This window comes from Cebus imitator, unplaced genomic scaffold (assembly GCF_001604975.1).
Source record: "Cebus imitator isolate Cc_AM_T3 unplaced genomic scaffold, Cebus_imitator-1.0 Scaffold110, whole genome shotgun sequence".
Classification (NCBI taxonomy): Eukaryota; Metazoa; Chordata; class Mammalia; order Primates; family Cebidae; genus Cebus; species Cebus imitator.
The window spans coordinates 3198568-3211914 of record NW_016107425.1 but is presented as its reverse complement, the minus strand read 5'-3'; the positions used below and the strand labels follow the sequence as shown (position 1 = coordinate 3211914).

Below are 13347 nucleotides of genomic sequence, written 5' to 3'. Positions count from 1 at the left end.
TGAGATGGAGTCTAGCTCTGTCCCCTAGGAAGGGGTACAGTGGCATGATCTCAGCTCACTGCAACCTCCACCTCCCAGGTTTAAGTGATTCTTCTGCCTCAGCCTCCCGAGTAGCTGGGACTACAGGTACGCGCCACCACATCCGGCTAACTTTGGTTTCATCGTGTCAGCCAGGATGGTCTTGATCTCCTAACCTCGTGATCCGCCCAGCTTAGCCTCCCAAGGTGCTGGGATTACAGGCGTAAGCCACTGTACCCGGCCAATAATTAACTTTACTCTTTAGGAGCAGGTCAAGTAAATGGGTAAAACTTGTTTTTGCCTATTAATTTAAATTGCCAGTGAAGCCTTTGGTCTAATCATGATATTTCCCCTGCTAGGTCGTTTCAGAAAAAGCACATTTCATTTGTGGGAGAATTCTTGTAAGCATCAGTGGGGCTGGAGCCTGGCCAGGTCCTGGCTCTTTGGAGGGATGTGGCTCTGAAGACTAAGCGCATGGCCTTGCAGTCACCCCTGACTATGACCTTCCAAGGTTCTGCAGACCAACCTCACTGTGTGCCATCATCCATCTGGCTGTAAAAGGAAGCTAAGAAAAATAACTCAATCTGAATTCTTAGGACAAAGGTGGACAGGGTTTTTCCTTTACTTATTTGTGTATAAGTTAATATTTTCATGGCTTGCTCTTCGTAGGCTTAAAGTTGTAGAAGTGATGTAATTTTAAGGGGTAGTTAGTGGGTGGCCTTCTCAAATGCAAAGTGAAAGTGTAGCTACTATTTTCATGATAAAGTCACTATTATACATTATTCTCAACAGCTGCCATTACAACACATTTTTCATTTTACTTCTAAAAGAAAAGGTAAAATCCAGCAAATGCCTCTGCTATGCAAACGCTTAGGTTTGGAGAGAACTTGCAAAGCTGCAGTTTTCTCTTGGAAAGCTTATTCTGGTCATGGAGGTGGGGTGGATTTAAAGGCTTCCCCTTTCCTGTGAAGATGGGTTGATAAGAACTCGGTTAATTGGGATTTGGAGGAAGCCTTTTTTCCTTGGGTTCTATCTCGAAGGCCCAAGGCAACAAGGTTTTCGCGTAGGGAACTGAAATTTCTTTTTTTTTGTTTTTTTTAGCTTACAGCACCCAGTATTCCCAGGCGGTCTCCCATCCAAGTACTAACCGGGCTCAACCCTGCTTTGCTTCCAAGGGAACTGAAATTTCAATTCAAAGCACATTAATCAGAAAATATTTCATAATGCTAAGACATAGGCTGGCATAGCTGGTATAGTTTAGAACTGGAGAGTCATTTATTCTAAGATTGTTTTATATAGGTTTACAGATGGCTTAAATGTTGTGGATCAGGTGTGAGATCTAGCACACACTTACTACAAAGACAGTAATAAAAATGTAATTTCTGGTCTGAGCTCTGTCGTTGCCTCACCCCAGGCTAATCATACAGTTTCTGAATCAGCAATGACAATACTATGAGCTATGCACCTCACCCAAATGCCATGGGATAAAGGAGACAATATTTATGGAATACCTGAGCTCTTTAGAAAGTATTCTCTAAACAAAAGCTTTAAGCATTATTTTCAGGAAATTATTCGGCAATTGCTCACCAACCTCTTCAAGCCCCAATAAGATACTCATCCTTCCAAAAAAAGCTTTTCCTGATGAGCCTCATCCATTCCAGTCACTTCTTTATGCTTTTAGCACCCTAGCATCATATTCGCATTGTATATTTCACTTTTGATCTACCACTCTATAATATCATCTCTCTAGTTGCCCACACTAGAAACCTCACCACTTTTTGGTCCCTCCCTCCTGCTTGCTGAGTTTCCAGCTAGTGATGCAATCTAATTCCGTTTCGGTGTGTCCTGGGACCCATGGCACTGCCACAGGCTCAGCACTTTGGCAGTTTTCACCTGGCTGTCTGCACTGCCCACTCACAGATCTTTCTCATGCTAGCCTGGCCTCCTTCCAATTCATCCTTCTCTGTGCTTCTGAGATCTGTTAAGAACATAAATCTGATCCTATCTCCTCTCTTTTGTACCCTTCAAACTCATGAGCCAGTGCTGTTTTTGGTTGCTAGCCCCCTTTCTGGGCACTCCCTTTGGCATCCCCTGCTCCATGGTAAGTCTTTCTAGAGGGAGGATGCTTGAGTTGAGTTGTGAAGTCCCCTCACAATTATTCCAAGAAGAGCTGCCTGTGTTTCCCTGGCTTGATGCTTTTGAGCTTTTACGCACATGGTTTCTTCTGCCTTCAATGTCCTCTCCTTACTAGTCATTCTTAGTGGCTTTAACATTTTAGCTTAAGCAACACTTCTACCAAGAAGACTTCAAGGACCCTCCCTCACCCCTTTCCCATCTTTGTAGATCCTCATCCAGTGAACTCCCACAGAAGCATGTAAATAGTTTTGTAAAAGCTCATCATTCTGTACCACAGCCATTCACAGATTTTTGTCTATTGATCATGATGAGCTGTAGATTCCATAAAGGCTGGGACTGTACTTCTTGATTTTTGTATCAAAATCTAGCATCTACCTTTGAGCCAGGAACAAAGTAGGTCCTCGGTAAATGCCTGCTGAATGAATAGATGAAATTATTACTCTGGATGGGTGACCAAGAAAGAGCAGATGATCAAAAGTTGCAGCAACTTTAGGGCTTGTAGATAATCTAGGACTCAAGAAGTCTACGCCAAAAACAGACCATTGTATTCAGTCTCAAATATCATCCATAGGTCCTTATTTTTACTAAAAAAGAGACTTTTCAGTTTTCACATTAACAAATTATTTCTTTTTTAATTGAAAATATTTTCTTGGTTGAGATCTCTCTTCACAAGTCTTTTCCAAGGAAATTTTTTCTCTCTTACCACCTACAAGCCGTAACAAAACTTAACTCATAAATTCAACGTCATGGAATCAAGGAAACCAAAAAAGGCAAACTGAAATGTGCAATTTGTTTACCATCAGATGAACTTAGGGGTGCCAGAGCTGCAGAATCTCAGGGTTAGAAGGACGTCTGATGTTGCTGGAGACAGAAGAACTTACTTTCCTGTCCCCTTTCTGTAGCTCCTTCTAACAATGGGAATGAATAGACAGTGATCCATTCACAAAGGTAAAAGTATTCATGTATAAGAAACCCGGATCCAGAGCAGCCCTCAATCAAAGTCTGTGGCCAAAACAAGGGAGGTAAAGATTTTCATTCAGCAGGTAAGGAAATACCTGCAGTGGTGCAGACAACACATGCTCTTGCCTAGGTGTCTAGAAAGGGCACCTTTAAAAAAATTAATGTTTATGGGTCTATAGTAGGTGTATATATTTTGGGGGTACATATGATTTTTTTTTTTTTTTTTTTTGAGACAGTGTCTCACTCTGTTGCCCAGGCTAGAGTGCAGTGGCACAATTTTGGCTCACTGCAGCCTTGACCTATCTCCTGAGCTCAAGTGATCCTTCCAAGTAACTAGGACTACAGGCATACACCACTACACCCAGAGATTTTTTATAGAGAATGGATTTCACCATGTTGCCCAGGCTGGTCTCGAACTCGTAGGCTCAAGCAATCCACCAGATTCAGCCTCCCAAAGTGCTGGGACTACAGGTGTGATCCACTGCGGCCAGCCTATGTCATGTTTTGATACAAGCATGCAATACATAATAATCACATCTGGATAACTAAGCCATTACCCCATTTCTTTGTGTTAGGGACATCCAATTCCACTCTTAGTTATTTTAAAATATATAATAAATTATTGACTGTAGTCATGCTGTTGTGCTACCAAATAATAGATCTTATTCATTCTGTCTGTTTTCACCTACTAACCATCCCAGCATCCTCTTGCCCTCCCCTGCTACCCTTCCAAGCCTCTGGTAATCATCGTTCTGTCTCCATGAGTTCAAGTGTTTTAATTTTTAGCTCCCTTGTCTTTCTGTGGCTGGCTTATTTCATTTAACATAATATCCTCTGGTTCCACCCATGTTTTTGCAAATGACAAGATTTAATTCTATTTTATGGCTGAACAGTATGCCATTGTGTAGATGTACCACGTTTTTACTATGTACCACTTTACTTATCTGTTGATGGGCACTTAGGTTTGCTTCCAAATGTTGGATATTGTGCACAGTACTGCAATAAACATAGGAATACAGATATCTCTTTAATAGATTGATTTGCTTTCTTTTGGTTATGTACCTAGCAGTGGGATTGCAGGATCATTTACATTCCCACCAACAGTGTATGAAGGTTCTCCTTTCTCCACATCCTCACCAGCATTCATTATTGCCTGTCCTTTGGGTGTAAGCCATTCTAAGTAGGGTGAGATGATATCTCATTGTGGTTTTGATTTGCATTTCCTGATAATTAGTGACATTGAGCCATTTTCCATATACCTGTTGGCCATTTGTATGTCTTCTTTTGAGAAGTCCCTATGCAGATCTTTTGCCCATTTTTAAACTGGATTATTGCAAAGAGCATCTTTTGAAGCCCCAGGAAAAACTCAATCCCTCTCAACAATTTCCAATCATTTCCAGGCACTGGTTCCCAGGAATGGCCTGAAGCAAGCATGGATTTACTGAGGAAAGGCCAGAGCCAGCTGAGCCTTCCAGAGCAATCTGTAGGCTCACACAGCTTGTGAGGTGTATTTATAAGCTCCCTTGGCTTCCTCCAAGGAAAGGTACACATCATGCAGTAGTTAAGAGCTTGAGTTCTGGGAACAGAGCAACCTGCATTCAAAGCTTCTACCACTTGCTAGCCATGCAACCCTTGGGCAAGTTATTTAACCTGTCAGAGCCTCAGTTTGCTCATTTGCAAAATGTAAAAAGTAGTTTTCACATCTCAGTACTATATGCCTGGTATACAGTAAATGGACAGTTAACAGAAGTTATCATTATTATCATTAGCTATTTAATAATAGATATTGTTATCATTAGCTATTAACACCTACGTAATTCTAATTCATAGGCTACCTCGGCCAAATAATTTTTTCAGACTCAAAATGACATAAACTGAAAGGCTCATTGAAGAAGTGTTGTTCAAATGCCCTGCCACCCTATTTAAAGCTGATCATTTGGGTCTCCACGTTGCCTACAGATCCATTCTCAGTTTTTATTCTCAGTATTATAAAGCTCCTTTCTCTTAAGAAAAGGGAATCAGGATGCTGTGACATGAGCGGTATATACAGTCTGGTATCCATGCCTCCCCTCCCCGCCGCCATCCACACTTCACTGTGAGTTATCCTGACGTTTGGGTGGCCTCACATGGACGTCTTCAGCTGACCGAGAAAGTAAGATTTCTAGACTGGATTACAGAGGCAGCTGGCAGCCTTTCAGCTAAATTCTATTTTATAAAGTCTATAAATTTACTCAGAATCCAGTTACCAGCTGGTAGTGGGTGTATAAAACCATGGAGTTACAGGACAGAAAAAAGTGTAATTAGATTGAGATTTGGTCAAAGGATTTAAAATGTGATTTACCTGTGGGCCAGCTCCTGGTTTCAAGTGAAAACCAAAAACCAGTTCCAGGTTCACTATTTTTTCCTCATTTTCTTCAGGTTCACCTCCTGAGTCCTAAAACGGGAAACCAAGCACCAATTATTCCAGATGTTGTTTTTACTTCTCATGTAAAGAAGATGGTATCTTAGCACTAGTTTTTTTTTTTTTTTTTTTTTCCCCCCCTGTTTTTTTTTTTTTTTTTTTTTTTTTTTGGATGAAGCTACAAATTAGAATTACTTAAAGCATGAGGAATGACATATTATGCCTTTTAGAACTTTGCCAAATGACTTATTTCATGCAGTTCAAATTGAATGTCACTGTCTTACATTTATCACAATGCAGCTTGCACTGTGTAATTTTACCCTAGAAATGCACTTAGTACCTTGAGATGCATTGTGAGATTTCAACTTGAGAGGTGCATAACACCTAGGGTATTTACAAGCTATTCCCAAAGAGGAATTACGCAGTGGATGGAGGATGCAGATGTGAGTGGTGGATGAAGCAGAGGAACAAAATGAGTCTTTGAGAGCTTAGAGACGAAAAATGATAGCTGTTAATAAGTAAAGTTCTGTAGGAATTGCAAGTATTTTCTGATTTTATAACAAAGTATGCCTTGTTCCTTTAGACTATATTCAAAATGTTAAGTATACTGATGTTATTCAAACAATAAACTTTCCACCCTCTATGAAAGCGATGCTTGAGAGCTCCAGGGTATGCTTTCAGTAACTTACATGTTGAAAACTATCCAGGGCCAGGTGGGAGGCCACAGGACCTCACCTACAACGTTGGCTTAGAACTCCTAGCCACTAAAGCAAAGTGTATTGCTCTTATCATGAAATAATCGTTAATATTTCAACTTGTGAGGAACAAGGGTGTTCAATTTACACACATCCTTTGCTTCAAAGGGCCTTTTGTTAGACAGATACAATGAAATTTCACTTCAAACAACCATTTCCGACATTGGCAAATTTAGGTGTGGATGCAGCAGGTGCATGTGTCAATAAAGGTAGCATTAATTTATGTAAGAAAAACCTTACTTACCTTAATTAGTGGTGGAAAGTGAAACAAGTTTATGTAATCATGGGTTAATTTCTCGATGGCTGACTGTAAAAAAAAAAGAACAAAAACAAAAACATATGACTTTATTAATGATCCAGTAATACCAAGAGAAGGTGTTAAAATCATTGGGTACAAACAAAGACATTCCTTATTTACCTAGTTCATAAACTGTCTTGGGGACGTTAATATCCAATGTCTATTGAGAATAAATCTGATTGTCCAAAGTAGCATAGGTGGTTTGTAATTATTTAAAGGACCAGAAACTTTTAAAAATTTTTTATTTTGAAGACTGGGTCTCATTCTATTGTGCAGGCTGGAGTGCAGTAATGCTATCATGACTCACTGCAGCCTTGAACACCTGAGCTCAAGAGATTCTTTCATCTTAGCCTCCCAAGTAGCTGGGACTCAGGCACACACCACCATGCCCAGCTAATTTATTTTATTTTATTTTTTGCAGAGATGGGGTCTTGCTCTGGTGCCCAGGTTGGTCTTGAAATCCTGGCCTCCTGCCTTGGCCTCCCAAAATGCTAGGATTAAAGGCATGAGTTACCACACCACGCCAAGAAAAGGAAGACATTTTGAAGATGTTGAACCTCAGACCAAGCAATAAATAAAACCATTTTTTTTTTTTTTTTTTTGAGACAGAGTTTGCTCTTTTGCCAGGCTCCAGGCTGGAGTACAGTGGTGTGATCTCAGCTCACTGCAACTTCTGCCTCCCAGCTTCAAGCAATTCTCCTGCCTCAGCCTCCTGAGTAGCTGGGACTACAAGCGCACACCATCATGCCCAGCTAATTTTTGCGTTTTAGTAGAGATGGTGTTTCACTATGTTGGCCAGGATGGTCTCGATCTCTTGACCTCGTGATCCATTCACCTTGGCCTCCCAAAGTGCTGGGATTACAGGTGTGAGCCACTGCGCCCGGCCAAAACCATTTTTCAAATATCAGCAGACTACAGTACTGAGAAGTGAGTGTTGCAGTGTATAGAATGCAGGTGTCACGCTGAGTAACAGCGGGGAAAAGCAACATAGCACATGAGTATAACACCAGACTTTCAGGAAGACTAGAATCTCACTAAAATATTGAGTGGATTGCAAGAACATTTCTATGGATATGTATCCAACATCCCCTCCGCCAATGAAGCATAAAGACATCTTAAAGGAAAGGAAGACAATTTACATGATGATTTTTTTGGATACTTAGCAGGCACAGTTCAGATTTTCTAAGAACTGATCATGGAGAGAGTAAAAAAGTACCAACCTGAGAAAATTAGATGCATTTTTTAAAGCAGAATAAAGGTTGTTGACAGTTGACAATGTAACAAATACTTTTTGGGTGTTCAATCCTATTTTTTATACTCCGCTCCTCCACATGAGGGCTTGCAGGCTCAGAGAAGAAGGGAGCCATGGTCAGGTTTAAAGGGAGGGATAAACACAGTAAAAGAATGGGTGGGGGCTGGGCATGGTGGCTCACGCCTGTAATCCCAGCACTTTGGGAGGCCAAGGTGGGTGGATTTCGAGGTCAGGAGTTTAAGACCAGCCTGACCAACATGGTGAAACCCCATCTCTACTAAGAAAAAAAAAAAAAAATTATCCAGGTGTGATGTTGCATGCCTGTAATCCCAGCTACTCAGGAGGCTGAGGCAGGAGAATCGCTTGAACCCAGGAGGCAGAGGTTGCAGTGAGCTGAGATCACACCACTGTACTCCAGCCTGGCAATAGAGCAGGACTTGGTCAAAAAAAAAAAAAAAAAGAAGAATGAATGGATATACTGCTCCACTGTCCAATTTGATCACCTACCATTTAAGGACTGAGACACTCTTAGAGAAAGTACACAGCAATTGTGCCTTCCTCAGTGAAAGCACAGAGAATAAAGGATGCATTCTTAGCATTAGGCTGTGTGTGAGAAACACTTCTGACGAGGGCCAGGAGGACTCCTCCAGTGTGGACATTGTCATCCCCTGTCATAGGTCCAGTCTCACAATTAGTAGACATTCACTGAATTTGTTGAACAATAAACAGTAAGTCTGGTCTTTGCTTGCCTAAATGATACTGCTCAGCATGAAAGGGGTTCTTTGGTTATCCAGAGCCACCCTTGGAAAGACGTAAATCACTTAGGGCTTCTGGTGAGGTATCCCAGCTTACCACCTCTTCTTCTGTCCTGATCCGTAAGGAATACTGGTCCCTTTTAAAGATGGCAGAGGGGAAGGGAGGTTGGAGCATCTTATTTGGCATCTGCCAAATAGGACAGGTTTCACAAAATTTCTTTTTGGACCTCTGAAACATCTCTGTACTGCAGAAAATACTTTTTCTACTGTGGCCCTCCTAAGCCAGCAAAGCTTTTAGGGTGGACTTGCCCACAGTCAGAAGCTGGGATTACGTTCTTTTTTTTTTTTTTTTTTTATGCGGAGTCTCGCTCTGTCATCAGGCTGGAGTGCAGTGGCGCAATCTTGGCTTACTGCAATCTCTGACTCCCTGGTTCAAGCTTTTCTCCTGCCTCAGCTTCCCAAGTAGCTTGGATTACAGGCATGAGTCACTATGTCCAGCTGATTTTTGTATTTTTAGTAGCGACGGAGTTTCACCATGTTGGCCAGGATGGTCTTGATCCCTGAGCTTGAAACCCACCCACCTGGGCCTCCCAAAGTGCTGGGATTACAGGCGTGAGCCACCGCACCTGGCACCCCAGGATTACATTTTTTGCCAGCCTTTGAGAAATATGCTATGCATGAGTTTTCCTGCTCTTCTTCTAGGGAGAAGATAGCAAGGTCCTCTTTCTGTTGTGGAGACAGTCTCTGGTGCGTGAGTGCTAAGCCGTTATGCAAAGGGTGCTGAGGGTCTGAAGGAAGTTTTTTCCTGGACCTACTGTCCACAGAATTAAATGAATGGGTTCTCACTGGGGCTTACTTGGGATTTCTCTAGAAAGGTCAGCGTGGATAGTTCTGAGGTAGGACTTGTTGGCATGCTGGTACAGCCTTTGCGAAGATGTGGGTTTGGACAGGAAACTGCTTTTTCTAAATTTCTTCCTTTATTCTGTTTCTCTTCTTTCTAACCTATACGCATTCCTCCATCCACCCACACTGGGGTGGGGGTGGGGTTTTGGGGAGCAAACTTGATGTTATTCTAAGATCTCTCTTGAAGCAAGATTAATCATAATGACCACACAGATGCCAGCAATTCGTATTCAGTTTCAATAAGTTGCTAAATTGGAAAACAAGCAAACAAAAAAACAACCATGACCACAATCACCACAACGAACACAGAGGTTTGGCTTTGAAATGGCTCAAGACTTCAGTTTTGGGAGGAAATGTTAGGATTTCCTGAGTAAGTGGGGATTAAAAGGCATACAATGCTGGTGTCTGTTCCGGGTCATAATGATGAAAATTACAAACACCTTTAGGTTACTGCAGTGGCTTAGGTTTCCCTCTGGCCATGCACAAGTTCTGGGGTCCTTAGGGATTCCTGATGGAGTTTTGTCCTCTCTAGAATTAAACTGAGTCACCTCCTGCGATTCTGAGTGGATGGCTGTTTTCCAGGCACCACACTGTCTTTGTGGTATTTCTTACAGCTGTCTGTTTACCATTATTACATAAGCAGTATCTGTTTTCCCCACCAGATTAGAGACTTCCTGAGGGCAGGGTGGTGATATTCAGGTATCTCCCTGTACTGAACCTATTATACCAGGTATGCCCCTTTCTGCCGTCGGATTATGAGGAATGAATAGGGGTGCCTGGGGACAGTTGTGGATTATCAGCTGCTGTAAGCATTTCAGCACAGTAATGACCAGCATAGCACTATTTCCATCTGCAGCCCCTAACAGGTGATCTGCTGCATAGTAGGTGCTCAATAAAGATTTGTTGATGAAGGCTGGGCACAGTGGCTCACACCTGTAATCCCAGCACTTTGGGAGGCTGAAGCAGGTGGATCAGTTGAGGTCAGGAGTTTGAGACCAGCCTGGCCAACATGGTGAAACCCTGTCTCTACTGAAAATACAAAAATTAGCCAGGGGTGCTGGCATGCTCCTGTAGCCTCAGCTACTCAGGAGGCTGAGGCAGAAGAATTGCTTGAACCCACCCAGGAGGCGGAGTTTGCAGTGAGCCAAGATTGCACCTTTGCACACCAGCCTGGGCAACAGAACAAGACTCTGTCTCAAAAACAAACAAACATACATTTGCTGACGGAATATTCTCCCTTTCTGAGTACCTTTAGGTGAATGATGTGCCCCTTGGACACAATGCCCATGTCTTTCAGGTCTTCTTCCTCCAGCAGCAGCAGCCGCTTCCCTGTAATGTTGTTTTCTTTAAACAAGTTTGCATATACGCTCATCTCTGCTGAAGAGTCACCTGAAGGAAGCGATGAGAAAGCAGCAGAAAATTAGACAAAATCACATCTAGAACAAAGTTAGCTCCATGAATTGAGAAGGTAACTGATTCCACTTGCCTTTTCTGACGAGCTGCTGAACCCAAAAATACTGTGAAAGAGAGGACACATAGGGTTTTGAAGATTCACACATGGTCAGTGGCCAGTCTTCACAGTAAACATTGAGTTTTCAATAGATCAAAATAGCTTTAATTCCTGGCTCAACCACAGAGGTAAAATAGAAGACTTTCTCTTTGTAGTTTTAAAACCTCGAGCTTTCAAATGGGAGATACCCTTCTCTTTGGGGGTCTTGGGCAGTTGAAAGACCATTGGTTTTCCTTCTTCTTTGGGAGGTATTTTTAAATCCTTTCAAGAATGTTCTTACTTATAGTGATTTTTCCATTTATGTGCCAGTGGTCCCCTGGATTGCTGAGGGGCACTGGTGTACTCAGGAATTGTATGAGTTACGGGGACAACACAGCAGTGGACAGGGCAGGGGATGGAAGGAATCTTCAGTTCTAGGCCAGGTCATGAAGTAGCCACGTGGCCCAGGCCAAGTCAAAGTGCGGAGCTTCCTATGTAGAAAGAGGAGACTAGACCCAGTGGCCCTTAGCCCCTGTATATCACGTGGCCTGGGTTTACTGATGGCCTCTCACAGTACCTTGGTGAGGGGAGAAGAATGGGAGGCCAGACTCAGTCCCTCTGATTCTTTGGGGAGCCCTCAACTCTGGAATTTTATTTAACTGGCCTGAAAACCACTGAACCTCAGAGCAAAGACTAAAAATAGCTGGTAGAACTCAGTGCTTTCTCAAAAATTTCTTTTCAAATGAGAGTGGCAACTTTGCAGCTAGGGATAGAGATTATATCCAGGCTTATGAATAAAGGAGACCCTGAGTCCTCTCTCCTTGTTAAGCAAGGCTGGCAGGAAAGTGAGAATCACTGGGGCTCAGTGAATGGGAAGAAATAGTGGCAACTGGTGCCAAGTTTCCTTACCCTATGGAAGCCAAAGAGGTTAGCTAATGGTGAAAGCAGGTGCACTTCAAAAGAATACAGAGGGCAGAGAGGGAAATGCCTGGGCCCAAAACCAGCTTAAGCTAGGTAAACAGACCTTTTGAGGAGTTGCCAGTAGCTAGTCTGCACTTTGTGGCACCTGGTCTGTTCCCTGGGCTAGAGCCCAAACCCACAAAGGCTGGCATTACACTTTTTTTTTTTTTTTTTTTTTTATTCAGCAACACCCTGAACTTGTTAAATAGACCTGGAAAGGCATAAGTTTCTGAGTGTTCTATAACTTAAAAAAAATTTTTTTTTAAAAATTTGAGATGGAGTCTCGCTCTGTCCCCCAGGCTGAAGTGCAGTGGTATGATCTTGGTTTACTGCAACCTCTGCCTTCCGTGTTCAAGTGATTCTCTTGCCTCAGCCTCCCAAGTAGCTGGGATTACAGGCGTGCACCACCACGCCCTGTTCACTTTTGTATTTTTAGTAGAGATGGGGTTTTGTCATGTTTGCCAGGCTGGTCTTGAACTCCTGAACTCAAGTGATCCTCATGCTTCAGCCTTCCAAAGTGCTGGGATTACAGGCCACTGCGCCCAGCCTAGTGCTTGAGTTTTCTCATCAGGAATTTTCATACCTGTTTTGTTACTAACAAGACAGATAATGGCGATGTAACAGACTAAGTTGGATTGTTTCTCAGGGTTTCTACCCATGTAGAGTGTGGGACTTCTGTGGACTTCAACAGTCTGAGTGCAGCCTCTCAGAAACTTAGAGCTTCTCTGGCTAAAGCTACAGAGTATGTCTGAGCATGCTTGTTTCTGTTCCTGCTTGGGGTGCCAGAGTAAGGCTGGTAAATATGATGCCTTGCTCTCAAACAGGCCTGAGGTGGGAGGAAAGCCAGTTCTGTGGTATCCCTGCCCAGCACTGCTTTGACCAGATCCTCCGCCACCATGGCTCAAGGCCATCCCTGGCTTTTAAAAAGCTGTAACATCATTAGTTTTTTTTTCAAGTATGTTCATTTGTTTTCCTGAGCCACCACTTTAATTTCTTCATTGGTATTTGTTACTGTAGTCTGCAGTATTTTCAGAGCAAATAGGGAGGTAGAACCCTCTTAGAAGATTTGCAGAGATACTTGCTTTACTCTTGAGGCCTTATTTTCAATCATTATTGAGTTAAAAACAGAAAAAAGACCAGGCACAGTGGCTCATGCCTGTAATCCCAGCACTTTGGGAGGCTGAGGCTGGTAGATCACTTGAGGTTACGAGTTCGAGACCAGCCTGGCCAACAGAGTGAAACCCTTTCTCTACTAAAAATACAAAACTTAGCCAGGCATGCTGGTGAGCACCTATAGTCTCAGCCACTCAGGAAGCTGAGGCAGAAGAATAGCCTGAACCTCAGGAGATGGAGGTTGCAGTGAGCCGAGATCACGCCACTGCACTTCAGCCTGGACAACAGAGCAAGACTGTCTCCAAAA

General features: G+C 42.7%; 1 protein-coding gene across 3 annotated transcripts in view; it reads right to left on the bottom strand.

The window, feature by feature from the left end:
- Nucleotides 1–13347, bottom strand: part of MAP3K20 (mitogen-activated protein kinase kinase kinase 20) — a 195088-nt gene that overhangs the window by 24013 nt on the left and 157728 nt on the right. For all 3 annotated transcript variants that reach the window (XM_017538234.1, XM_017538235.2, XM_017538233.2), the window contains exons 13-16: nt 10965–10995; nt 10728–10867; nt 6515–6577; nt 5456–5548 (exon numbers count right to left, since the gene is read on the bottom strand). In XM_017538234.1, the coding sequence (XP_017393723.1) occupies nt 5456–5548; nt 6515–6577; nt 10728–10867; nt 10965–10995 (327 nt within the window). The remainder of the gene's footprint in view (nt 1–5455; nt 5549–6514; nt 6578–10727; nt 10868–10964; nt 10996–13347) is intronic.